This window comes from Euleptes europaea, chromosome 20 (assembly GCF_029931775.1).
Source record: "Euleptes europaea isolate rEulEur1 chromosome 20, rEulEur1.hap1, whole genome shotgun sequence".
NCBI lineage: Eukaryota > Metazoa > Chordata > Lepidosauria > Squamata > Sphaerodactylidae > Euleptes > Euleptes europaea.
Genome location: NC_079331.1, coordinates 8,930,665 through 8,957,819, shown reverse-complemented (window position 1 = coordinate 8,957,819; position 27,155 = coordinate 8,930,665). Strand labels below are relative to the sequence as shown.

At 46.3% G+C, this 27,155-nt stretch overlaps 1 protein-coding gene across 3 annotated transcripts in view; it reads left to right on the top strand.

Moving 5' to 3' along the window:
- Positions 1–3,791: 3,791 nt before the first annotated feature.
- The window catches only part of SCG3 (secretogranin III), a 36,070-nt gene continuing 12,706 nt past the window's right edge, over positions 3,792–27,155 (top strand). The window contains exons 1-8 of one of the 3 annotated variants that reach the window (XM_056865775.1): positions 3,792–3,882; positions 4,765–4,817; positions 8,028–8,073; positions 8,169–8,384; positions 10,786–10,928; positions 13,949–14,110; positions 15,026–15,179; positions 16,187–16,303. In XM_056865775.1, the coding sequence (XP_056721753.1) occupies positions 3,792–3,882; positions 4,765–4,817; positions 8,028–8,073; positions 8,169–8,384; positions 10,786–10,928; positions 13,949–14,110; positions 15,026–15,179; positions 16,187–16,303 (982 nt within the window). Of the gene's footprint in view, positions 3,883–4,764; positions 4,818–6,214; positions 6,221–8,022; positions 8,074–8,168; positions 8,385–10,785; positions 10,929–13,948; positions 14,111–15,025; positions 15,180–16,186; positions 16,304–27,155 lie in introns of those variants that run through there. The other 2 variants (XM_056865776.1, XM_056865777.1) reach the window with 2 other exon arrangements.

The following is a 27,155-nucleotide window of genomic DNA, read 5'->3' as shown; positions in this document are numbered from 1 at the left end:
CCTCCAGAGGAAGCCTGTTGCACTGAGGAACACTCTTACTGTTTGAAAAGAAAGTGCTGTATAAATGAGTAAAATCTTGCCTCTTCATTATTCTGGAAGGCTTGGGATGGTTTCATCCTTAAATTTCTGTTCTTTCTACAATGCTGATTTTATTGTGGCTTTTATGGTACTTCCTGTAATCAATGTGATGTAGTGATTAACATATTGGACTAGGATTTGGGAGACCTGCATTCATATTCCCTCTCAGCCATGATGCTCCGTAGGTGACCTTGGGCCAGTCATTCACTCTCTCCCCGCACTCTTTCAGCCCAATTTACCTGACAGGGTTTTTAATGAAAGTAAAGTGGGGTAGGTAAAACCATGCTGTGGCTCAGTGGTAGAGCATCTGCTTGGCATGCAGAAGGTCCCAGGTTCAATCCCCAGAATCTCCAGTTAAAGGGACTAGGCAAGTAGGTGATGTGAAAGACCTCCGCCTGAGACCCTGGAGAGCAGCTGCCAGTCTGAGTAGACAGTACTGACTTCGATGGACCAAGGGTCTCATTCAGTATAAGGCAGCTTCATGTGTTCACGTGTGTTCATGTATACTCCCCTGAGCATCTTGACAGAAGGGTGGGATTAAAATGAGATTGATATTTGAAGCTGTTTTAAGAGTCGTTTTAATATTTATTAATTTTGCTTTTGGGTTCCGATTTATTTTCTTGGTTGCGTTCTACTGCTACCGGTCTGTTTGGTTGTATTCTACTGCTGCACATTCTTATTTCAATGTTTTTATACTCCTGCAAGTAGAGATCTGAACACAGGTTTCCCTACTAGACCAACAGTTTACCCATTACACCATAACCTACCTTACAGGAGTGTTATACAGATTCCTGAGAAGCGCTTTGAACATTCATAAGGTTGCTATATCACTGCAAAGTACTATTATTATTAAATCAATATTTTCATCTAGCAAATCACTTCTTTCAGCATATATTAGTTTGCTGTATTACCATTATCATGTTTCTGGATGTGTTTCTAATAGTGTAGGGTTCTCATCTTCCTTCTTTGTTATTTTGTTTTTAATGCCTCAAGAAACTTGCTAGGAACAAAAGACAGAATGGATGCTCATTCTTCCCCTGTGTATTTCTGGGAATTAGACTATGAATAGAGAGCTGAGAAAAAAGAGCATGTAATTATGGTGGAAGGAGAAGAGGAAATTGCTTAAGACCAATTTACGTTTATGTGTGTTAAGCAAAATTGGGAACCTAATTTAAAGGCCTGCTACATGGCCATTAGCACAATAATGGGACTGAAAATCAAGGCCTGAATAACTGATCTGCCTGTTCTTGTGCCTCAGTGTTAGTTCTTTGGTTTAGAGTCAGTGCTGTGATTCCTTTCGATTCCTGTCGAGACATACCACTAAAACAAAAGGATGAATGAGGATTCCCCTGAGCCCATGCATCAAACGTTAACTCAGAAGGAGGCTTCAGTAGAGCAGATTACCTTCAGGTAAGCATGCATACGCCCTGATCTGGATGGCCCAGGCTAGTCTGATCTCGTCCTATCTCAGAAGCTAAGCAAGGTCAGACCTGGTTAGTACTTGGACGGGAGACCGCCTAGGAAATCCAGGGTTGCTATGCAGAGGCAAGCAATGGCAAACCCCCTCTGTTAATCTCTAATCTTGAACACCTTGCAGGGTTGCCATAAATGAGCTGTAACTTGCCGGCACTTTCTGCCACCCAAGTATGCATATATTCTAACATTATTAAGATACTTTTAAAAACTCGGCAGAATCTCCCCACAGTCAAGCGCTTTTAAGTGGAGTTGTAGACATGTTTAACTTTGCTGGATATTAGAGTAGCAGTACATATGAACACATGAAGCTGCCTTATACTGAGTCAGACCCTTGGTCCATCAAAGTCAGTCTTGTCTACTCAGACTGGCAGCGGCTCTCCAGGGTCTCAGACAGGGGTCTTTCCCATCACCTACTTGCCTAGTCCCTTTAACTGGAGATGCCAGGGATTGAACCTGGGGCCTTCTGAATGCCAAGCAGATGCTCTACCACTGAGCCACAGCCCCTCCCCTCCTCTGTGTACTTTAGACCTGAAATCCAAGAGAAATTGAAATGGATATTTATCATGCCGGTGGCCTGTGGTGGTTTTCTTTCTTTCTTTATTTATTTATTTATTTATTTTTTGCCTGCTTGGCTACTGTTTCATGCACAAGCTTCGTCTCTGCCAATTCATAGAGAAACCTCAAAAAATCTCTTTTCACCTCTCGTGCCTGCTTTTTAAAAATTCCGATCCTCATAGCGTAGAAGGTGAACTGTGGCTCAATTGATTGATTGCATCCTGCAGCTGCTGGAAAAACGAAAATGTCATGTGCGGAGGGTGTGTGAGTAGAATGTTGGTGCCGGGTTAATTTGTGCACTTGTCCCCCTGCGACAGGATTTAATTTCTCTGCGGGGAGAAAAGCCTGTTTTAATATCCTGCTTTCCTATACTGGCTGGAAACCAATCTTTTCTCCATCAGCCTCGCCAGGTGTGGCCTGACATCCCCAATTCACCCTGAAGCTCTGTTAGTAGGAATTGCTGCCCTGCTGTTCGTACCCACTCTAAGACTCAGGAGCATGGAAAGTAACACTGCCGTATATTATAGAATCATAGAGTTGGAAGGGACCACCAGGGTCATCTAGTCCAACCCCCTGCGCAATGCAGGAAATTCACAACTACCTCCTCCACACACACCCAGTGACCCCTACTCCAGTCCCAGAAGATGGCCAAGGTGCCCTCCCTCTCATCATCTGCCTAGGGTCATAGAATCAGCATTGCTGACAGATGGCCATCTAGCCTCTGCTTCAAAACCTCCAGGGAAGAAGAGCTCACCACCTCCCTAGGAAGCCTGTTCCACGGAGGAACCGCTCTAACTGTTAGAAAATTCTTCCTAATGTCTAGACAGAAACTTTTGATTTAATTTCAACCCGTTGGTTCTGGTCCAACCTTCTGGGGCAACAGAAAACAACTCGGCACCCTCCTCTATATGGCAGCCCTCCAAGTACCCGAAGATGGTTATCGTATCCCCTCTCAGTCTTCTCCTCTTCATATTAATAAATATGAGCCATATGCCTGGTGCATCACGTAAATGGGCATCACTTCCAAGAAATCTCCAGTGATGTGCTTGACCTTTTTCTCCCACCCACCCCCCATGGGGAAGGGTGCAAAAGCTTGCTTTGTGGGTGGAGATTTTGTACACTCGCCCATCTGGAGGCAGCAACCCTTTGCCTGCGGATTTGAAAGCTTGCCTGCTGCCCGGTGAGAGCTGCTCCATCCAGCAGGCTGGGTCAGGCAGGATGTGTGTAGGACCAGGTGGCGCACGCATGCTCCCACATCCGCAGCCCCCACCTCCCTTTCATCCTCCCTGGCCGCCACCCCTTCTTTCTCCTCCCACTCCTGCCCAGAGCTATCAACGGGGAAAGGAACCAGCTCATCTACCGATAACAAGGGGGAGAAAAAGAGGGCGGCCAAGCAAGAGGGGATCTGACCACCTCCCCCAGCTAGGTTCCCTCTTGCCTTCTCCGGCGGCAAATGACGCGTCTGTGACTTCAGCACTAGCAGGGCCGGACAGCTCCTGGTCCAGGAAGCCACCAACCACAAGCTGGGATCCACCAAGAGGGAGACGTCCGCACAACAAAGGGAAGAAAGGGAAGGAGGCATCCTCCCCTTTCTCTTGCTCACACATCCCCTTGCTCTCCTCAAGCTCCGCAAGGGAGGCTTCCTTCCAAACCGCAGCCCAGAGGACTGAAGGGAGAGAAGGATGCTTCTCAAGCTGGCCGTCCTGGTACCAGCCCTGGCCCTGATCGTAGGCCAGGTACATGGCTTCCCGAAGCCCGAGGGCACCAGAGGAGGTAGGTTGCCCGCTGGAACTTTGCACGATCGCAGGAGCCATTTTAAAACTTCCCGGCTGCTGAGTAGCTGTAGTCGCATACTCCCGGCAGTTCGTTTGCCTTGTAGCGTGGGGAAGAGCTTTACGAACCTGGTTTCCACATGTCAAGTTTGTGTGCCGAATTATTATTTGCCCCTTCCCTTTAGAAATCAGTTCCAGGGTTTGGTTTGGTTTGGTTTTGATGGTCAGGATTGGTGAGTTTGGCTAGTTAAAAAGGGAAATGGTAATTTCTTTATTTTTCTCCCTGGAGTAATTTATTTCTTTTCTCCCTGGAGAAAAATGATTGTTTAGGCTTGTTTCTTCTAGATTTCCTTTCTGGTTGATTCCCATCATTCTGGAGCATATTCTCGGCAACCTTGTCTGTAGTGCATCCGTTTCCAAGTCTCTCTTTGTGAGCTTGCTGGGAATGTCAGAGATCTTTTAAGCTCTTGGTTTTTCCCCAATCCGATTATGGGTTGCTGCTATTTTGGTCCAGCTCTTATAGGAGGCTTTTAAAATGTGTACGTTAAAGGTTTTCTGACAAGGAAACACAGGGATGGTCCAGCGGGAGAAGGTACTGAAGGTACTCTTAGACAAAGGCAAGAACCGGCCCAAGTATTTTGTTTGTTCTCTAACTTTAAGGCTTTCTGTGAGTTATTTTCCTCATCGTGGGTTGTTTTATTACAAGCAATGATATCTGTAGAAGTGAGTGGCACAAATGTGGGGAAATCTTAAATACTATGATTTGTTTCTTGTTACTTAGTGAGGTATGAGTGTGTGTTTGTGTGTCTGTATATATAGATATATGTATGTGTATGTGATGACATATCACAGTTGTATGTATATGTATGTTCCCTTTTCCTAGATAAAACCTTACACAACAGAGAATTAAGTGTGGAGAGACCACTAGAAGAACAGGTAGGCAAAACGAATATCTGAACAAATGTCCTTTGACATTTTTTACAACGAGCAGACAAGCCTTTTCTGCCGGGAAAATCCCCATGGTTTCTAGGAATAAATTTCAGAATGGTAACCATGCGAGATGCTGTAGCGAAAACAGCAGAACCCTTTGCAGCTATCAAGGCAATTACACAGCCTGAATGTATGCATGCTTACGTTAATGTAAATGCCAGAGTTTAATGGGGCTCATGGCTAGGTGTACACTAGATTCCAGCCCTGTGGTCACGGCAAGAGCCTGTTTTATTAGCTGCACGGAGATCGGATTCATGCACCTGGCCTTTATGCACAGCCTACCTCTCAGAGAATTTCAAACGCAGTCGACAGGTAAAAACGAGTAACGTGACCCATAAAACCCAGCAATAATATAATGACTTTAAGGAAGCAGCAGTTAAAATGGCAGCAGCATAAAAAAAAGAAGGTCAGTTGAAAGCCTAGGCAAATAAAAGGTCCTTCAGTTGGCACTTAAAATGCCTGTAGGGATGGCATCAGATTAGTGTCTTAGGGGGAGGAGTTCCCTAAACAGGGCACCAGCACAGAGAAGGCCCTGTCTACTCCTCACCTCTGAAGAGAGTGCTTTAATTGCAGTTGACAGGCAGATTTGTAGATGAGGCAGTCCTTCTGATGTGCATGTATCTGATGGCGGGCGTTTGTCTAGAGAAGCTCATGCCACAATAAATGGGTTGGTTCTCCTCCTTGAGCCAAGTGGAAAGATGTTTATATTTCCCCCCCCCTTTCTGTATAATTGTTTAATGATGTAAGAACATGTAAAGTTTTATTAGTATTTTTAATTAATTTTTTTTAAAAAAGGAATGCTGCGGGCAGTATTCCACCAAGCAGAAAGGCACCGTGCCCTTTTCTCTGGGGGTTACCGCATTATGTATTCCCAGCGACGTATTAAGAGTTTGAAAATGTTATAAAAAATACTGTCTGCACTTTCTATGTATTCCCACCTATGTATTAAGAGTTTGAAAACGTTTTTAAAAATACTGTTCGCACTTTGTTTGGCCCGTTTAGATGTAAAGACGTCTTCCAACCATTTTTTAGCCGTGGCATCCAAAAACCCTTTTAAAGCGATGTTTTTTTATAACATTTTCAAGCTCTTGATACATCGCTGGGAATACATAATGCGGTAACCCCATCTGATTGAGCATGGCCACGTTTAGTTCAAGGGCAGAGCTGCGGCTGCCCAATGTGGGGCACAGATTCATTTTGACTAAGATTGTCTTTTCTTTTTTAAAGAACAGGTTTGTAAAAAAAAAAATGGTGACAATCCATATTAAGGCACTGGAGCTTATTTTTAGAACAGGGAAATTCCTGGTTCAGGAAAAAAATAAACAGTGACAGCAGATGGCCGCTAGAAGCGTTCATACTGCAGACGCATCTCGCTGATACACACTCCCAATTCTGCTCTCTCGAGATTACCCCCACCCACCCCCGGCTCATGATCACCACCACCCTTGTTATAAGGCAGGCCCCCGAGACTTAGCTGGTTATGGCTGGTTTTACATTTATTTCTTTTAAGCTCCCCTGGGGAGCATGTAGGATTGCCAGCTTTAAAGCCGGCTGCTCTGCTTTCTGACCCCTTTGTGTCTGTGGGGGTCGCAGCTACTTGATAGTACTGTTTGCGGAGAGGGTCAGTGAGGAGAGACAGGAGGGTATGAAAGGAAGGGGGGGTTGTTGCTTGGACAGTGGGCCCCAAAGCCCCACATTCTGGGACTTGAGGTCTTCCTAGCAAAAAACGGTGGAGAGCTCCCAGTAACCCACCTCGAGTCCTCCAGGGAAAGCTGGGCTGAGAGAAACTCATGTACTATGCTTACAGTTGTGATCCAGAAGCTAAGAGCCAGAATGGCAAAGTGAGTCAAACGTTGGACTTTGAACGTAAGACAGCCAGGTTCAAATCCCCATTCAACAATGATATTCAGTAGTTAGAGTTGCCAGCCTCCAGGTACTAGCTGGAGACCTCCTGCTATTACAGCTGATCTCCAGACGATAGAGATCAGTTCACCTGGAGAAAGTGGCTCCTTTGGCAATTGGACTCTATGGCACTGAAGTCCCTCCCCTCCCCAAACCCCGCCCTCCTCAGGCTCCACCCTGAAAACCTCCCGCCGGTGGCAAAGAGGGACCTGGCAACCCTATCAGTGGGGGAGGGACCTTGAACCAGGAGGGGGGCCGTTGCTCAGTCATAAGCATCTGCATGGCATGCAGGTGGCCAAGTCCGCTCCCTGGCATCTCCAGCTAAAAGTCTCAGATAGTAGGTGATGTAAAAGACCCAGACACTGGAGAGGGGCTGCCACTCAGAGTAAACAGTACAGACCTTGATGGACCAATGGTGTGATTCAGTAAAAGGCAGCTTCATGTTGATGTCTACCTTGCTGTCTCAATGTCATCTTAGGCTAATCTACACCACAGGGTTGTTTTGAGGTTAAAATGAGAGGGAGGGACCCGTGAGTCCTTTTGGAATAAGGGTAGGATAAAAAGGTAATTCATAGCAACCTGATGACTGGTTGCTGCGAATCCGGGGGATGAGGGGAGCTTTTTGTTTCCAATGCCCCAAATAGTAAATCTCAAATAATTGGTTTCACTCCAATATATCCATGCATTTTCACCCACTGTGTAAACAATAAAAACTTTGTTGGGAGCAGGTGGCAGTTCTGGTGAGAGGAAGGAATTTTTAAAAAACTAATATTGATCTTTTTAAAAAACAACTTTTGAAAAAAGAGCACAAACCTCTTTCAGTCAAACAATATAACTTAGTTTTAAAGGGTCACATATGAACACATGAAGCTTCTTTCCACTGAATCCAACCCATGGTCCATCAAAGTCAGTATTGTCTACTCAGACCGGCAGTGGCTCTCCAGGGTCTCAGGCAGGGGTCTTTCACATCACCTACTTGCCTAGTCCCTTTAACTGGAGATGCCAGGGATTGAACCTGGGACCTTCTGCATGCCAAGCAGATGCTCTACCACTGAGCCACAGTCTAGTCCTAAATTATTTCTAAATTATTATTAGGTCTAGTCCTAAATTATTTCTGGGGGCAGGTTTTCCCACCAAGTCCTAAATAAGCAGCACAAGCCAAATCATAAGGGGTTAGGGAAGATCGTACATTGTTTGTTCCGGGGCACCAAAGGTAACGACTGTGTGTTCTTTACATCATTCTCACCAAAACAGATTGCCGAGGCAGAGGAAGACAGAAAGAACAAAAACATCCTGACAGGTGACTCTTGTTTTACTTCTGAATTGCCCACTCGTACTGCCGATTGCTCAGAGATGCGAGATTGTTTTATCATGCCTGTGTTATGAATCTTCCAGAAAATAAGCCAGAATTCAGAAATTATTCCTTTGTTGATGACTTGAACTTGCTCAAGTCGGCAGCAGAAAAAGAGAGGAAGGAAAAGGAGAGGGGACCGATCAGAAGCGCCCTATATGACCAGCAACTGGCCCTTGATGACGCAGATTCCACCAAGAGTCGCAGGCTAGTGGATGACTATGACACCACTAAAAGCGGTCTGGACTATAAATATCAAGGTACTTCGTCAGACGTCATGCTCTTAAGAATTTGCTTTGAATGTATATTACGTATACAGATGAGCCAAACAGTTAATGCCAAGGGAGAGCATGGTCACGCTCATCAGTTATATCTGGAAGAGCAGCCACATTTTAGTCTGTTTCAGGAAAAATAAATAAATTGTCTCTTGGCAGCTTAAAAGCTAACAAAATTTATTTGGCAGGAGCTATCAAATTTACTCTGGCAGATACGTGAAGTGAACAACAAGGGTGTTGCGATTGGGCATGGAGATTTGCAATATTTATGACCCGAAAAGCAGCCTCAAAAATAAGAAGCGTCGCTTGAAAATTTAAAAGTATAAGACCGGCCCTATCCACAGGCCGACAGTATCTGTTTGAAACGTGTGTGATGGGTCTATATATGGAGGAAATGTTTCCCGGAAAATTTAACAAAATTAGACTCGAATATCTTCTGTCAGATAAGAACCACCAAACGACATGATTGGTTGCCCGGTTTTGCACCCAGGTCTATAATCGCAGAAAAATTGAGAAGGGCCTTTAATCCTGAGGAGTGGCAGAGATTTTAGTTCCTGAAACGACTTAATCTCTAGTATTTGCCCAGGAGAAACGTCGAAAGGTTCAATTGCTGGCAGATGTGTATGGTTTTAGCTGGTATCTATTAGGACTATCCTGTGTTTTAATGAGATCATTTGTGTATAAATTTTATTCTTTCTGTAATTAATATTTCCTTCATATACTTACTGGGCGTGGACTGTAATAATAAAGATTAAGAACTAAGAACTCTATGGAGGGTATCCAAGGCTGGATGCATTGAGGGTACCTGTTTTGCAAGTTGAGATTAAAAAGGGAAATTCATGCCATGCCTGGGTCAGTCAATAAAGGTAAATTTAAAGGGCGTGCCCAGGAGCACCTGAGGAGGAAGAGTCAGACCCATTCCAAGGCAGCTGGGGATAGGTAAATGGCAGAGCAGAGTGGTGAGATTGGATGAAGAGGAACCCCCCTCTTCGTGCTGTATTCTGGGGCTCTATCCTGGGGCACTGGCCCTACTAAAAGCAACCCCGGAGACCTGATGGCAGCAGAACCAGACATTTAATTATGAACAGTTGGGACAATCTGAATTCTAGTTGTTTGAAAGATAACACTTTCTCTCTTGTTTCCTCTTCCATTTTTAAAAAAGAATTTGTACGTCTGTCTTATCTCTCTTTAATTGTCTTGTTTTTAAAAGCTCTGATTTTTTGTTTTTGTTTTAATCTTTGTCTGTTGATGGATGGACTTCATCAGCCAGAAGGTACATGGCCATCTTGAGAGATGCGGCATGGGGTTCTGTTTTTTCATGGCCACCTTGCTGTTTCCTCTGTCACCACCCAAACCGTCCCCCTTTGTCATTTTGACAAGAAGGGGGAACCAGTCATGATATGGTAATTTTTCTAAAATTGTATGGTGAATCTTTGGTGTTAGTCATTTCCCCAGATGGGAAAGTGATTACCAGCCATTGCCCAGAATGTTAATCCAACTCTATCGAATGTAGAGTTCTTACCATATAAAGAGATAAGCGTATGAATCTGTCTCGGACTGAGTCAGACCATTGGTCCATCTAGCTCAGTTCTGACTATTCTGACGGTTGAGGTCTTCAGAATCCCAGCACCTCCTGAATTAGATCTTTTAAGCTCTGAGCCCGGCCTTGGCTGGGGAGGGCCGGGTAGAATTTTAATAAAATAACTAATAATGCCAGGGAATGACACTTGGGCCTTGTTCATACAAGAATGTGCTCTGTCACTGAGCCATAAACCCTCCCAAACCAAAGCAGGGTAGTTGTAGCCTTGAGTACATCTTTAAGACATAACCCCATAAATCTGAGTCAGACCAATGCTAGGTGACTGAAAAACTCTCTGAGGTTGCCAGCCCCAGGCATTCCCGGCCGTTCTATTTGAGGTCCTGTAATGGGAGATGGCTGGATTTGAACCTGGGACCTTTGGCAAGCAAAGCATGTGCCCTACCACACAGCCACAGCTCCACCCGTTGGGTATCAGGACAGAGAGACACACATGACATAAGAAAGACCATGGTGGATCAGACCAAGGCCCATCGAGTCCAGCAGTCTGTTCACACAGTGGCCAACCAGGAGCCTCTAGGAAGCTCCCAAACAAGACGACTGCAGCAGCAGCATCCTGCCTGGGTTCCAAAGCACCTAATATAATAGGCCTGCTCCTCTGATCCTGGAGAGAATAGGTATGCATCATGGCTAGTATCCATTTTGACTAGTAGCCATGGATACTCCCTCTCCTCCATGAACATGTCCACTCCCCTCTTAAAGCATTCCAAGCTGGCAGCCGTCACCACATCCTGCCGCAGGGAGTTCCACAATTTAACACTGAACCCACTTCTTTTTCATGCTTTTCAGACGACCCTGACGGACTTCATCAGCTCGATGGCACACCGTTAACTGCAGAAGATATTGTCCAGAAGATCGCCATGAGAATATACGAGGAAAACGACAGAGGAGTGTTTGACAAAATTGTTTCCAAGCTTCTGAATCTGGGACTCGTAAGTTTCTGGACATCAGTCCCTTTGCGTATCCTGCCTAGATATTTGTTCTGGCCGTCGCTTACTGTTTAAGAAAGCATCAAGTTAATGGATGGTCCTTTGAATCAGAGCTAAGGCTGGCGGTGGTGGTTTCACTTCACATCAATCTCACCCTGCAGTTAAACCCGCTATTTAAAGCTTGGCCACGCTTTGCAAGTTGCCAAGATCTTGAACGGCTTTATGATGGGTGTGGAAGCCCAGAAGGAAAACAAAATAGCAAGTATGGGAGAAGCAAGAGCCAGCGTGGTGTAGTGGTTAAGAGCGGTGGTTTGGAGCGGTGGACTCTAATCTGGAGAACCGGGTTTGATTCCCCCACATGAGCTGCGGAGGCTAATCTGGTGAGCTAGATTTGTTTCCCCACTCCTACACCGGAAGCCAGCTGGGTGACCTTGGGCTAGTCACAGCTCTCTTAGAGCCCTCTCAGCCCCACCTACCTTACAGGGTGTCTATTGTGGGGAGGGGAAGGTGCTTGTAAGCCAGTTTGATTCTTCTTTAAGTGGTAGAGAAAGTCGGCATATAAAAACCAATTCTTCCTCTTCCTCTGCTGCTTCTGCTGCTTCTTCTGCTTCTTCGTTTTCACACCCTCCTTCCCCCAAGCTGCTGAGGAACAGCAACTTGTAATACAAAAGGGAGCCATGCCGGGCTGAAAAGTCAGTGGGTATAAAACGGTTCGGCATGACTGACTTCACGCAACTGGGGCTGATTTACGTCAGCTGAGAACTCGGTCTGAATCACGGCTTTTCTCGCTGCCGTTAAAATATGTCATCAAAGAGCAGATGTTCCGGCCGGCCAGATGTTCACCTCTGGGCTTCTGCCCCAGCGTCAATCGATCAGTAACGTCTTAACCGAGCAGTTGAGTTGCAGGCTGTACAATTAAACCTGCAGCCGCTTCAAGCTCGTCAACTATTGATCTCAGAGAGAAAACCTGTAGAGGGGAGACCGAGCTTCCATTCAAGTTTAACTAGAGAGGGGAAACTCCAGGCTGTTACCGCACTAGGTATTCCCAGCGATGTATTTAGAGTTTGAAAACGTTTTAAAAAATACTGTTCGCACTTTCTATGTATTCCCAGCGATGTATTAAGAGTTTGAAAACGTTATAAAAAATACTGTTTGCACTTTGTTTGGCCCCTTTAGCTGTGAAGACGTCTTCCAACCATTTTTTAGCCGTGGCATCCCAAAACTCTTTTAAAGCAATGTTTTTTATAACATTTTCAAACTCTTAATACATCGCTGGGAATACCTAGTGCAGTAACAGCCTCTGTCTCACAGTGCTAAGTCAGCCCCACAAAACGGATAGTGTGTGTAGGTACACAGGTAGCTTTCTTACACATAATCAGACCATTGGTCTATCTAGCACAGTTACTAGAACAAGTTTCTTAGAATCTTAGGGAGGTTTCAAGGGGATAATGTAGAAGAAGAGGGCTGGAATGTAACCTGTAAGCCAGGGTGGTGTAGTGGTTAAGAGCGGTGGTTTGGAGCGGTGGACTCTGATCTGGCGAACCGGGTTTGATTCCTCACACCTCCACATGAGCAGCGGAGGCTAATCTGGTGAACCAGGCTGGTTTCCGCACTCCTCCACACAAAGCCAGCAGGGTGACCTTGGGCAAGTCACAGCTCTCTTAGAGCTCTCTCAGCCCCACCTACCTCCCAGGGTGTCTGTTGTGAGGAGGGGAAGGTGATTGTAAGCCGGTTTGAGTCTTCCTTAAGTGGTAGAGAAAGTCGGCATATAAAAAAACCAACTCTTCTTCTTCTGACCTACAGAAGAAAAGGCTGTGTGCTCTGGAAAGGGGCTTGCTTGGGGGTAGCTGTGCCCTTTGTGCCACGTCCATTGGTTTCTCAAATACATCAGGTTGGCTATTGTAGAAAATAGAACTAGATGGGCAGTGTAGTCACCGTTTGCCCAGAGTGCCAAAAACCCCTGGATGTAGGGTTGCCAGGTCCCTCTTTGCCACCGGTGGGAGGTTTTTGGGGCAAAGCCTGAGGAGGGTGGGGTTTGGGGAGGGGAGGGGACTTCAATCCCATAGAGTTCAATTGCCAAAGCGGCCATTTTTCTCCAGGTGATCAGATCTCTATCGGCTGGAGATCAGTTGTAATAGCAGGAGATATCCAGCTGTTACCTGGAGGTTGGCAACCCTACCTGGATGGGTCACCATACCAAGTAAATTTGGACTTGTGGGTCACCATACTAAAAAGATTGGGAGCCAACTGTTGTCCAGGGTCTCAGTTTAAAGGCATTTCTCACCCTGCAGTGTGTCATGAATTGTTATGATTGCTGAACATATTCCAGAGATGATCCCTGGCGCTGAAACTGAGTTCCAAGGTTGACCCTTGGCTCCAGCAGAGGCCTGAGAGCCAGTGTGGTGTAGTGGTTAACAGCGGTGGTTTGGGGCGGTGGGCCCCGATCTGGAGAACCGGGTTCGATTCCCCACTCCTCCACATGAGCGGCGGAGGCTAATCTGGTGAACTGGATGTGTTTCCCACTCCTACACATGAAGCCAGCTGGGTGACCTTGGGCAAGTCACATTCTCTTAGCCCCACCTACCTCACAGGGTGTCTGTTGTGGGTAGGGGAAGGGAAGGTGATTGTAAGCCGGTTTAAGTCTCCCTTAAGTGGTAGAGAAAGTCGGCATATAAATACCAACTCTTCTTCTTCTTCTTCTTCTGTTTCTGCATCCATCCTTCTTCTGAATAACAAAGAGTTTTGTTTTTAGATAATTAGCTTCGATATATCCCATCACCAAGCAGAGGCTTTGGGCCAGCTCCCACTTACGATGCCATTGTTCCGTCGGAGCCAATGGGATTACACTGATTAAAGTGCAAAGAAAAAGCAGTTTCAGGACTGCAGCCTGATTCATTGGGATGAAACTGCAGGGATTTTGTTTTTTTCTGACTCCCAAAAGCTAGACTATCAAGCCATTTGCAGAGCCGTCATGAGAATTGGCATCTCTCTCTCTCCCCCCCCCCCACACTCCTTTCTTTCAGATCACCGAAAGCCAAGCCTACACACTGGAGGACGAGGTGGCTGTAGTGTTACAGCAGCTAATTGCTAATGAAGCGAAAGATCGGGAAAAGGCGCCCGAAGAGCTTGATTACCTTCCAAGCAGAATAGACAGTAAGGCTGAAGAAAAACAGGAGGAGAAAATGGTAACGCTTCTCAGCTAATTGTTTTGGCCCGCTTACTGAACAGAATGAGTAGAAACCCCCCCCCCACGCGCACACAAGGTTTTTTTTTTTTTTTTTGCTTTAGGGAATTCAGCTTCTCCACAGTGAACTAATTAAGGAAGTTTTGAAGGATGATCACTAGGACAGTTGTCCGCAATACATCCCTTGAGTATTTGTACAAAATTTAAAAATTTTCTTCCATTTCCACTGCAGTGCTGTGCTCTTAAGCAGCAAACGAAAGCGGTGGTCTACAGCCCTTGTACATGGAGGTTCCCTTTAGCAACTATGGGATGATAAGAGCTGTCCTTCGTTAATTTGTCTCATCTCGTTTTAAAGCGGCCATTGTGGGTTCACGAATCCAAATGGAATAAGTCCAGATGTAAGGCATTGTCTTACTGCTGCTTCAAGGTGGGGGAGGGGGAAAGACTCAGAATACAATGTGGGCTTGTTTCTCTTTTGATTTTGACGCCTGTATTTAGATTCCACATGAACAGCAGACTAATCTGGTGAACTGGGTTGGTTTCTCCACTCCTACGCATAGTTAAAGTGTAGAACTCCCTGCCCCAGGATGTGGTGATGGCTGCCAGCTTGGAGGGCTTTAAGAGGGGAGTGGACATGTACTTGGAGGAGAGGGTGATCCATAGCTACTAGTCAAAATGAATAGTAGTCATGATGCTTACCTATTCTCTCCAGGATCAGAGGAGCAGGCCTATTATATTAGGTGCTGTGGAATGCAGGCAGAATAATGCTGCTGCAGCCGTCTTGCTTGTAGGCTTCCTAGAGGCACCTGGTTGGCCGCTGAACAGACTGCTGGATTTGATGGGCCTGGGTCTGACCCAGCATGGCCTTTCTTATGTTCTTCTGTACACATGTCATTTTTTACCATTTTGCATGGAGGTGCCAAAAAATATGGATCGAGACGATACCTTGGATCACACATGGGCTTCCTCTAACATGTTGGAACGAAGGAATGAGCTGCCCCCTGGGGATAATTTTGAAGACCTCCAGTATTTCCCTAACTTTTATGAGCTACTGAAAAGCCTTAACTCAGGTCAGTTTCACGTTTTCAAGACCACTGTTCCTAGCTGTAAATTATTATTATTTTCTGTTATGTAATGGGCTGAAACCTTTTAGAACACTTGTAATTATGTTAAAACCTCAAATTTAAAAAATGGGGTCTTGACCTCAAACACCCTCATCACCATTGTAAACATGGCAAATCATGTTTTAGTGTTTTGGTGAAATGATTCTTGTCACCACTGGGAGAGATTATTCTTGATTGGATACGTTATCAGTTCCCGGACTTTTGCACTTGAATGTGCAGACTCCTTTCCTGTTTTGTTCCTGCTTGTCCTAAACTTGCCCCTCGGACATGACAACTGTTTTCCAGTTGTCCATATTCAGTGGTTTTATGATTGCATTGCCCTTGTTTGGCTTTCCAGGCCCAATTCAGGTGCTTGTTCTCACCTTTAAAGACCTGTTCAGCCTAGGACCTGCATGTCTTAGGGATAAACTATACATTACGTTTATTTATAAGTTGTCTCCATGTTCAGCATGGAGCCAGCGTAGTGTAGTGGTTAAGAGCGGTAGTTTAGAGCGGTGGACTCTGATCTGGAGAACCGGGTTCGATTCCCCACTCCTCCACATGAGTGGCAGAGGCTAATCTGGTGAACTGGATTTGTTTCCCTCTCCTACACACGAAGCCAGCTGGATTACCTTGGGCTAATCACAGCTCTCTCAGCCCCACCTACCTCACAGGGTGTCTGTTGTGGGGAGGGGAAGGGAATGCGATTGTAAGCCGATTTGAGTCTTCCTTAAATGGTAGAGAAAGTTGGCATATAAAAACCAACTCTTCTTCTTCTTCTTCACCATTTTGATTAAAGTCACAAGTCATCTCCAAGAATGTTGCTTTTTTACAGCAGTGGTTCTCAACTGGTTCTCAAACATTTCCAAAATCAATATATGAGTTCCTCCCTTCTGAGTGTGGCCCCATCACCTTCCTAAGTTTCAAATTAGTCGTGTGCATATTTACACTTAACCTTCGGTTTCTTAACCCAGAGAAAGAAGCCAAGGAAAAAGAAACCTTGATAACTATCATGAAGACCTTAATCGACTTTGTGAAGATGATGGTTAAATATGGAACCATTACACCTGAAGAAGGTGTTTCGTACCTGGGTAAGTATACATTTAGAACTTCTTATAATGATGTTGTTTCTCTTATGGCATGAATACTGGTAATTATATTGTCATCTTACTCAGCTTCAGGGCGGTTTGTGTCAAAGCAATGATTTTTTTGTGGCAAATTATTTTAAACCGTTGTCAGCTGCATCATTTCATGATTTTAAGGGCTTGTAATTCGAAGCAATTTCAGGCATAGTAAGAGGAAGACTGAACCAGAACAGATAGAATTTGGTACAGAGCTACAGTTCCTATTGGTCCTCTGTCCGAGAACTGTAGAGCATTTCCTGGCGTGGAAAAATCTGCATTCCATCTACTGATTCTGCTGTTACTTAGGACAATGGGCATGGTCTTTTCCGGTCCTTGATCCAGGAGAACCTGCAAGCACTATGGCGTCTCCAGCTTAAAAAGGATCAGGTGGTAGGTGATGCGAAAGACCCCTGGAGAGCCGCTGCCAGTCTGAGCAGACAATACTGCCAGTTGTGGACCAATCGCCTGTTTGTTCCTAAGGCAGTTTCATGTATTCTGCTAAGCTGGATCCTATGGCTTTCTTCTACTAAGTCTTCCTTCAGTGGAGAAAGACTTCCTACAATGGAGAAAGACTTTTCTGATGGAGAAAGGCTTCCTCTGATAAACAAAAGCCTTTATTTTTTAGAGGAAACAAACCGTTCTGGAAGGAAGGAAGAGGCTTCTTCCTCTCTATAGAACTCTCTCCCTGTGGAGGCCCGTCTCAGATAACTGAACGGTGATAAGTACATTTGAAATAAATAAATCTGTCTGGCTCATTGTGCGCTTTAAGGCTGACAGTGAAAACTTCTCTGTTTGGAAAAGCTACTGGCAGATTAGGCTCCTGCCATTATTTCATTGAGCTGGCTTGATTGGCATGTTGTTTCCCTCTGTTTTACAGTTCTAATGTTGTTGAACGGCTCGTTTTGTTTTTTGTGGTTTTTATGTTGTTGATATTTTTATTGTATCATGTGATCACGTTTCAATTTTCTGTCAGCCTCTATGAGAGCGTTTTGTGGAGTGGTGAGCACGATTGAAAAATAGAGTAGAAATGAATAAACCTGATAAGATCCCTGTTGGGTCAGCTCAGAGGACCAGCATTCTGTTTCCAACACTGCCTAGAGGTGTGGTGGTTAAGAGCGGTGGTCTGGAGCGGTGGACTCTGATCTGGAGAACCAGGTTTGATTCCCTACTCCTCCATATGAGCGGCGGAGGCTAATCTGGTGAACCGGGTTGGTTTCCCCCCTCCTCCACATGAAGCCAGCTGGGTGACCTTGGGCTAGTCACAGTTCTATTGAGAGCTCTCTCAGCCCCACCTATCTCACAGGGTGTCTGTTGTGGGAGGGGAAGGAAAGGTGATTGTAAGCCGGTTTGATTCTGCCTTAAGTGAGAGAGAAAGTTGGCATATAAAAACCAACTCTACTTCTGGCTAGCCAGAGGCTTCTAGAAAATTCAAAAGCAGGGGATGAAAGTGATGACTTTCCATTGTTGTTTGCTCCCAGTATCCAGTATGAAGAAATATACTGCCTCTGACAGTACTGGAATTCCCATTTTGTTAACAGTCAGGTTCCTAACCATGACTTGCAGCAAATATTAGCAAGTTGAAACTCAGGGCACCATTTGACATAAATGAAACTTGACTGCTGCTTTTAATACTGTTGTGTGTTTTGTTTGGGGAGGGGCTGTGGCTCAGTGGTAGAGCATCTGCTTGGCATGCAGAAGGTCCCAGGCATCTCCATTTAAAGGGACTAGGCAAATGTGAAAGACCTCTGCCTGAGACCCTGGAGAGCTGCCGCCGGTCTGAGTAGACAATACTGACTTTGATGGACCAAGGGTCTGGTTCGGTATAAGGCAGCGTCATGTGTTCATGAGTCAGCAGTGACTCTCTTCCTCCCCTTCCCATTCTCCGCCCCCTATAACCACAGTAATTTAAAAAAAGGATTATAATTTAGCACTACCCTTTGGAACGGTCAGGCAGTTTGAGTCTTCATGTAGGATGACCCACTAGGATCAGCACTGCGAGCCCTTTCTCTTACCTATCGTGGAAAATGCCAACAACTGAAGTCGTTTCAAGCATCTCCTCTGTGATCTCTATAGGGAACGAAGAGCGAATTGTCTGAAATCCAGAGAAGCACAGCAGAGTACTTGTTTTTCCTCTCCAAAAGCTCTGACCTTTCATCCTGCTATCTTGCAAGGCGCTTTTAAAACCTGGTGGTGTCCAAAGTAATTTGCCATATAGCCTTCGGGAAGAAGGCTGCTGCCTTGAAAGTCCTGCTGTATGCACACAAGAGTTGCCACACGCTTAAATGGTGTTGCTTGATTGTGTAACCATGGTAGAATATTATCTTGGGGAGTAGCCTGAAAAAAAGACCATCTTGAACATCCATATTGTGTAAAGTAATGATGTATCTTTAACAATATAGGATGCCTTAAAATTACAGTTAGATTGTAGGAATCTATGGGGGAAACCCCCCACCCCAAAAGGAATCGTGTAGCATCTTCAAGAAGAATGGATTTGTTGTGCTGTGAGCTTTGGTAGGCCAGAGTCTACTTCTTCAGCTGCACAAAGTGTGTCCTCTGTCGGCACAGATGTTCACAGTAATTAGCATGGGTGGGAACTGTCAAAAGTTGGAAGGCAATGAAATACAAGCGGTGGAGTCTGTGACATTGCTCTGCAAAGCTCATTATGTATTCAGAACAAGCACTGTGGATCATTCACAACCAGCACGGTGATCATTCACAACAGCCAGAACGCATTACATACTCTCTCTAGCATTGCTGAGCTAATTTAATACCTAAAGTGAACAAGAAAACGTTTAATCTCAATTCAAACCTAGATGAGTTCAGTCAAAACATCCTACTAAATTCTCTGAAGACTCCCTTGCGGTCTGTGTCATAGAATCATAGAGTTGGAAGAGACCACCAGGGTCATCTAGTCCAACCTCCTGCACAATGCAGGAAATTCACAACTACCTCTTCCACACGCACCCCCAGTGACCCCTACATGCCCAGAAGATGGGCAAGATGCCCTCCCTCTTATCATCTGCCCAAGTTTATAGAATCAGCATTGCTGGCAGATGGCCATCCAGCCTCTGCTTAAAAACCTCCAGGGAAGGAGAGCTCACCACCTCCCGAGGAAGCTTGTTCCACTGCTCTAACTGTTAGAAAATGCTTCCTAATGTCTAGACAGAAACTCTTTTGCTTTAATTTCAACCCCTTGGTTCTGGTCCAACCTTCTGGGGCAACAGAAAACAACTCGGCACCCTCCTCTATATGACAGCCGTTCAAGTACTTGAAGATGTTTATCTTTTACGAAGAAATAATCTCACCAACCCCCTATCAATCCCTCCTTCCATCGCCCTGATGATTTGCCCATTGGCATCCATTTGATCTTTGGCATGAAGCTTTCAAGCCTATTCAAAACGACTAAGCACAGCTGAGCCTGTGCACGTCAGGGCATTTCACTCCTGTCGCCTTCTTTGGCTAACTCAAGTGTAGTTTTGCTCCCGGCAGGTCCACCTCCTGGCCAGATAGAGAACCTGTGAGTCACAATAGCACCAGCAGTAACCTTTTATATTTTGATCTGTAAATATCACCTGAAGGTGCCCTCCCTCTCATCATCTGCCTAAGGTCACAGAATCAGCATTGCTGACAGATGGCCATCTAGCCTCTTCTTAAAAACCACCATGGAAGGAGAGCTCACCACCTCCCGAGGAAGCCTGTTTCACTGAGGAACCGCTCTAGCTGTTAGAAAATTCTTCCTAATGTCTAGACGGAAACTCTTTTGATTTAATTTCAACCCTTTGGTTCTGGTCTGACCTTCTGGGGAAACTTGAGTGTAGTTTTGCCTCTGGCAGGCCCGATAGAGAACCTGGAAGCTACAAGAGCACCAGCAGTAACCTTTTATATTTTGATCTGTAAATATCACCTAAAGGGCCCTTGTGTAAATATTGATCGCTTGTCATTTCCTCTTCCGTGATAACAAGTTTTCTAGACAGGGCGAGAGTCTTCCCCCCAACCCTACAAAATATATCCTTCTTCATAAAGCTCTCAGCATCTATCCAGAAATTGTATTCGTTAGCAATTTAAATCAGTAGCCTTTGAAACGAGTCCGTTTTAAAGTGGCTTATCGTCCTAGAAGGGCTGAGCTGTTTTGGTGCAGAGGGTACTGCCTATAATACAGTCCTTGATCTAATTATAATTCCCTAATAGGGTTTTATTAATATGAACGAGATTAAAAGGACAGCAGATGGAGTTGATGAGCTGTCACCCGTTCATTCTGCGAGGGATTCTTTGTTTCAAATAATAATTATTTTACTAACTCCCCCCTCCCATGTACTCATTTCTTTTTCCGCCGTCAAGTCACAGCTGACTTATGGGGACGCGGTGGGGTTGTCAAGGCAAGAGACATTCAGAGGTGGTTTGCTATTGGCTGCCTCCGCGTCACACCCCGGTATTCCTTGGAGGTCTCCCATCCAAACAGGAGAAGAAGAAGAGTTGGTTTTTATACACCGACTTTCTCTGCCACATAAGGGGGACTCAAACCGGCTTACAATCACCTTCCCTTCCCCTCCCCACAACAGACACCCTGGGAGGTAGGTGGGGCTGAGAGAGCTCTAGGAGAACTATGACTAGCCCAAGGTCACCCAGCTGGCTTCATGTGGAGGAGTGGGGAAACCAACCCAGCTCACCAGATTAGCCTCCGCCCCTCATGTGGAGGAGTGGGGAATCAAACCCGGTTCTCCAGATCAGAGTCCACCACTCCAAACCACCCCTCTTAACCACTACACCACGCTGGCTCTCACACACCGGTATTCCTTGGAGGTCTCCCATCCAAATACTAACCAGGGCCGACCCTGCTTAGCTTCTGAGATCTGAGGAGATCAGGCTAGCCTGGGGCTATCCAGGTCAAGACTCATATACACATTATGCCCACAAAAATCACACAATATGAAGGGCGCAATCTAAGGCAGAAATTCAGTGAGATTGTGAACCAGGAATATGGAGAGATGCATGAATTAGCAGGAAGAATGTGTGAAGAGAACGGCGACTGCACGTACATCATGTGATTGTCAGTGGATGCAGAAGAAGAAGAGTTTGTTTTTATATGCCGACTTTCTCTACCACTTAAGGGAGACTCAAACCGGCGTACAATCACTTTCCCTTCCCCTCCCCACAACAGACACCCTGTGAGGTGGGTGGGGCTGAGAGAGCTCTAACAGAGCTGTGACTATCCCAAGGTCACCCAGTTAGCTTCGTGTGTAGGAGTGGGGAAACCAACCCAGATCACCAGATTAGCCTCCGCCGCTCATGCGGAAGAGTGGGGAATAGGGTTGCCAGGTCACTCTTCGCAACTGATGGAAGGTTTTTGGGGCGGAGCCTGAGGAGGGCAGGGTCTGGGGAGGGACTTCAATGCTATAGAGTCCAATTTGCCAAAGTGGCCATTTTCTCCAGGTGAACTGATCTGTATCGACTGGAGATCAGTTGTAATAGCAGATCTCCAGCTAGTACCTGGAGGTTGGCAACCCTAGTGGGGAACAAACTCGGTTCTCCAGATCAGAGTCCATTACTCCAACCAACCCCTCTTAACCACTACACCATGCTGTGAAAGACCTCAACCTAAGACCCCGGAGAGCCACTGCTGGTCATAGCAGACAAGACTGAATTTGATGGACCGAGGGTCTGATTTAGTGTTCATAATAAAGAGAGCCAGTGCCAGAACTGGGATAATCGAAGGGCCAACTTTATTCATCTGCTCAAGAGGGATCCGCAGCTCACCCAAGCCAAAACACCGAGGAACTGCCCGACCCAGACCCTATAAACCCCCTTTCCCTTGGGCCCACCCCTCTTCATACGTCAGACTCGAGGATGAATGGAGACTGGTCTCTGTTCCCGCCATCGGCAGCCAAAATCTGCCCCTCCCGTCACTTCTTTTTAGGTGGGATGGGGCGGTCTTCCTTTCCTTTTGAGTACTTGTGCACACTGGATGGACCGGCAGCTGAATCCCCCCTCCCACAAGCCTCCCACAAACCGTCTCCTGGCCCCAACTCGGTCACAGGGGGGAGTTGGAGCAACACTAGGACGCAACAGTTCTACCTGCGTTCTTAGAGCTGTGATGCTCCATTCGCATCACTGGGCATCAGAGTAATGAAGGGATGAACATGAACACATAAACTGTTCCCAGTGGGATTTTAGCCGCAGATGTGATCTGGCTCCGTGCTGACAGTCCGTTATGCTCCAGGAAGCAACAGAGAGGCAAATTCCATTGAAGGCAACCATAGTAAGAAGCATTTTCTCATAGGCTTCAAGCCGCTTCGTTGCCGATCTATTTTTAGCTTTGCTGTTGAGAAATGGCTTTTATTTCTGACCTTCAGATACTGATCCGATATTCTCAAGAGTCCTAAGAAACCATGAGAATATTCACTTTAAAAGAAGAAGAGTTGGTTTTTATATGCCGATTTTCTCTACCACTTAAGGGAGACTCAAACCGGCGTACAATCACCTTCCCTTCCCCTACCCACAACAGACACCCTGTGAGGTAGGTGGGGCTGGGAGAGATGTAACAGAGCTGTGACTAGCCCAAGGTCACCCAGCTGGCTTTGTGTGTAGGAGTGGGGAAACAAGTCCAGTTTACCAGATTAGCCTCCGCCACTCATGTGGAGGAGTAGGGGAATCAAACGCGGTTCTCCAGATCAGAGTCCACCGCTCCAAACCACCGCTCTTAACCACTACACCACCCTGAGCGATAATGAAAGAAGCCCAGTGTTTTGTTGACTGAACCGCTACGATTAGTGAAAGGGCTTAATACATTCTGTACTTGGGAGCCATTCGGTAAAGTGCTGTTGATAACCGGGTAAAAAGAATCTCACTTTGAGTAAATGACGGCTGTTTTAGAATTAAATCATGAAAGCAAATGATTGTATCTTTTTAACTGAGGTATCATAACAAGTCCTTAGGTAGGGTTGTCAGCTCCGGGTTGGGAAATACCTGGAGAATTTGGGGGCAGAGCCTAAGGTGGACGGGGTTTGGGGAGGGGAGGGACTTCAATGCCATAGAGTCCAGTTGCCAAAGAGGCCATTTTCTCCAGGTGAACTGACATCTATTGGCTGGAGATCAGCTGTAATAGCAGGAGATCTCCAGCCACCACCTGGAGGTTAGCTACTGTATCCTTAGGCTTTAGGAGTTCAGGCCAGTCAGCATGGGGACCACCTAGGGTTGCCAACATCCAGGTACGAGCTGGAGATCTCCTGCTATTACAACTGATCTCCAGCCGATAGAGACCAGTTCACCTGGAGAAAATGGCCGCTTTGGCAACTGGACTCTATGGCATTGAAGTCCCTCCCCTTCCCAAACCCCGCCCTCCTCAGGCTCCGCCCCAAAAATCTCCCGCTGGTGGCGAAGAGGGACCTGGCAACCCTAGGACCACCCCTTCCTGTACCATCCTGCCTAAGATGTCTGGAGCATCCTTCCATTAGTGGTGACGGAATTTCAGAATAATGGCTGCATTTAAAATAGTTCCTCAAAATACCTCCTGCCCCGCTCCCCTTTTAAGGGCTGAAACGACAGGTCTGAATTGAGCACTCAAAACAATAAATCATTTACTAAATCAAGCCACGTGCTCTGAACTCTTTCTCGGCCATCTATAGTAGTAGAAAAGGGCAAGAGTCCAGTAGCACCTTAAAGACTAACAAAAATATTTTCTGGTAGGGTGTGAGCTTTCTGAAGAAGTGAGCTGTGGCTCACGAAAGCTCATACCCTACCAGAAAATATTTTTGTTAGTCTTTAAGGTGCTACTGGACTCTTGCCCTTTTCTACTACTGCAGACAGACTAACACGGCGACCCACTGTGAATTATCGGCCATCTATAGAGACTGTTAAGTTTAAAAGCACATTTTGGTAACAGCTGGTCTGGGATTTGAAGGCCCCCGCATTATGTCATCATCACAGGATCTCCCTCCAGGGGGGAACAGTCCTTTAGCATTGTTCAGCGAAGGAGGTGATTGCATCTCACAGTAAACCGCACAGTATTTATCGTCAGAATCCAGGGCCAGATGGAAGAATAGCAAAGCTGTATGAGTAGCTACATTGCAGTCCAGCAGCACCTTCGAGACCCAGGGGGGAGGGATGTATTGTTCAGAATTTGTGAATGAAGTCAAGTTCAGCAATCTTGGGTTGTAATCTCCCTTCGAAGCTTCTCTGTTTGACTGAAGGTAAGCTGCAGCAGCCAGTGTGAAGCTGGCTGTGCCTTCTATAGGTTTGCCAACCTCCAGGTACTTCCTGGAGATCTCCTGCTATTACAACTGATCTCCAGCCTATAGCTATCAGTTCACCTGGAGAAAATGCTTGCTTTGGCAATTGGACTCTATGGCATTGAAGTCCCGCCCCTCTACAGACCACGCCCTCCTCAGGCTCCTCCCCAAAACCTCCCGCCAGTGGCAAAGAGGGACCTGGCAACCCTACCTATGGCAGCCATTTTGTGGCTGTGAACACACGAACTCATGAAGCTGCCTTCTACTGAATCAGACCCTTGGTCCATCAAAGTCAGTATTGTCTACTCAGGCCAGCAGCGGCTCTCCAGGGTCTGAGGCAGGGGTCTTTCACATCACCTACTTGCCTAGTCCCTTTATCTGGAGATTCCAGGGATTGAACATGGGACCTTCTGCATGCCGAGCAAATGCTCTACCACTGAGCCACAGCCCACCATACCGTGTCAGAATTCCAAAAGTGCCCATAGGTTGGGGACCTCTGGTATAGAGGGTGGGCTGCGTTCCTCCAAAGATACGTTGGCGCCGGCTCGAGCCACACCAACGTACCACAGATCCTCACAAGAGACCATCTGAGGCTTTGTTCTGTTGCTGACGCTTTGCATCCAACACACAAAGAGACAACCCCAAAGTAGCAAAATCCATTCTGACAGCCAGATGAGTCAGCTGTGTAGAGAAAGGAACGTTCACAGTTTCTCAGAAGTTCAGAATGTCTAAGTTCCGGTCAGAACTGACTGGTGAGAGCCGCAGCTGTCTCCGTCGCAATATAGTGTCCAGATCACATGAAGTGATGGTATCGATTTACTCTGCTCTGGTTAGACCTCACCTAGAATATTGTGTTCAGTGTTGGGCACCGCAATTTGAGAAGGATGTAGACAAGCTGGGACGTGTCCAGAGGAGGGCAACCAAGATGGTGAGGGGGTCTGGAGACCAAGTCCTATAAGGAAAGGTTGAAGGAGCTGGGTATGTTTAGCCTGGAGAGGAGAAGACTGAGAGGGGATATGATAACCATCTTCAAGTACTTCAAGGGCTATCATATAGAGGAGGGTGCCAAGTTGTTTTCTGTTGCCCCAGAAGGTCGGACCAGAACCAACGGGTTGAAATTAAATCAAAAGAGTTTCCGTCTAGACATTAGGAAGAACTTTCTACCAGTTAGAGCGGTTCCTCAGTGGAACAGGCTTCCTCGGGAGGTGGTGAGCTCTCCTTCCCTGGAGGTTTTGAAGCAGAGGCTAGATGGCCGTCTGTCAGCAATGCTGATTTTATGACCTTAGGCAGATGATGAGAGGGAGGGCATCTTGGCCATCTTCTGGGCATGGAGTAGGGGTCACTGGGTGTGTGTGGGGGGGAGGTAATTGTAAATTTCCTGCATTGAGCAGGAGGTTGGACTAGATGACCTTGGTGGTTCCTTCCAACTCTGTGATTCTATTATTCTGTTTGATTCCTTCGGTTTTGGCCTGAGCCACAGCAGTCTCACTGCTTTCCTTAGTCATCAGGATCGCACCTTCCTCCTTCGCTCGTGACTCACCACTCCCATCCCCTGGCCTCCTTCGCTGCCGAGTGGGGAGTTGTTTTGATGAGAGATGGATGTGTCCAGATGCCACCATGCATCTCGCCTTCCCCCATGTTTTGCTCTTATTTGGAAAGAGTCAGGCAAGTCCTACCTCCTACGGACGAGGAGTCCAATCCACTTGACATGTGGGAAAGTGTTAAATCCATACTTTCCCTCTGAGCAACTGCATCGTTAATATATGTGACCATGACTTTTGGAACAGTTCTGCCTTTCATATGAAGACGGTAGTGGTCACAGGGGAGAGGTTGTGGTAGAGTATCTGCTTGGCATGCAGAAGGTCCCAGATTCAATCCCTGGCATCTCCAGTTAAAGGGACTAGGCAAGTAGAAGAAGGGTTGTTTTTTATATGCCGACTTTCTCTACCACTTAAGGGAGAATCAAACCAGCTTACAATCACCTTCCCTTCCCCTCCCCACAATCGACTCCCTGTGAGGTAGGTGGAGCTGAGAGAGTGTGACTAGCCCAAGGTCACCCAGCTGGCTTCGTGTGTAGGAGTGGGGAAACAAATCCAGTTCACCAAATTAGCCTCCGCCGCTCATGTGGAGGAGCAGGGAATCAAACCCGGTTTTCCAGATCAGAGTCCACTGCTCTTACCCACTACACCTTGCTGAGACCCTGGAGAGCTGCTGCTGGTCAGAGTAGACAAGACTGACTTTGATGGACCAAGGGTCTGATTCAGTAGAAGGCAGCTTCATGTGTTCATAAACGACTTTTATTACATTGTAATCTGTTGACCAAAACTGTCATATTTTTTTTGTATATGGACCTGTACTGAGGTCTGTGGCCACTCAGGATGAAAGTGGAGAACAGGCAGGCTTGGTCTGAGTCCAAGAAGTTGAAACTGCTGGCTGAGCCCAGCTGGCAACACAGTTCCTGATTAAAACATGCGGGGGGGACGGGACACAAGGTAGAGTCCTTCTTGGACTGTTCCATTCAGTCTGCAAGTGAACGGGAAAATCAGACGTTTGAATTCTTCTCTGGGACAAAAGCCACCAGCACATGGAAAGCT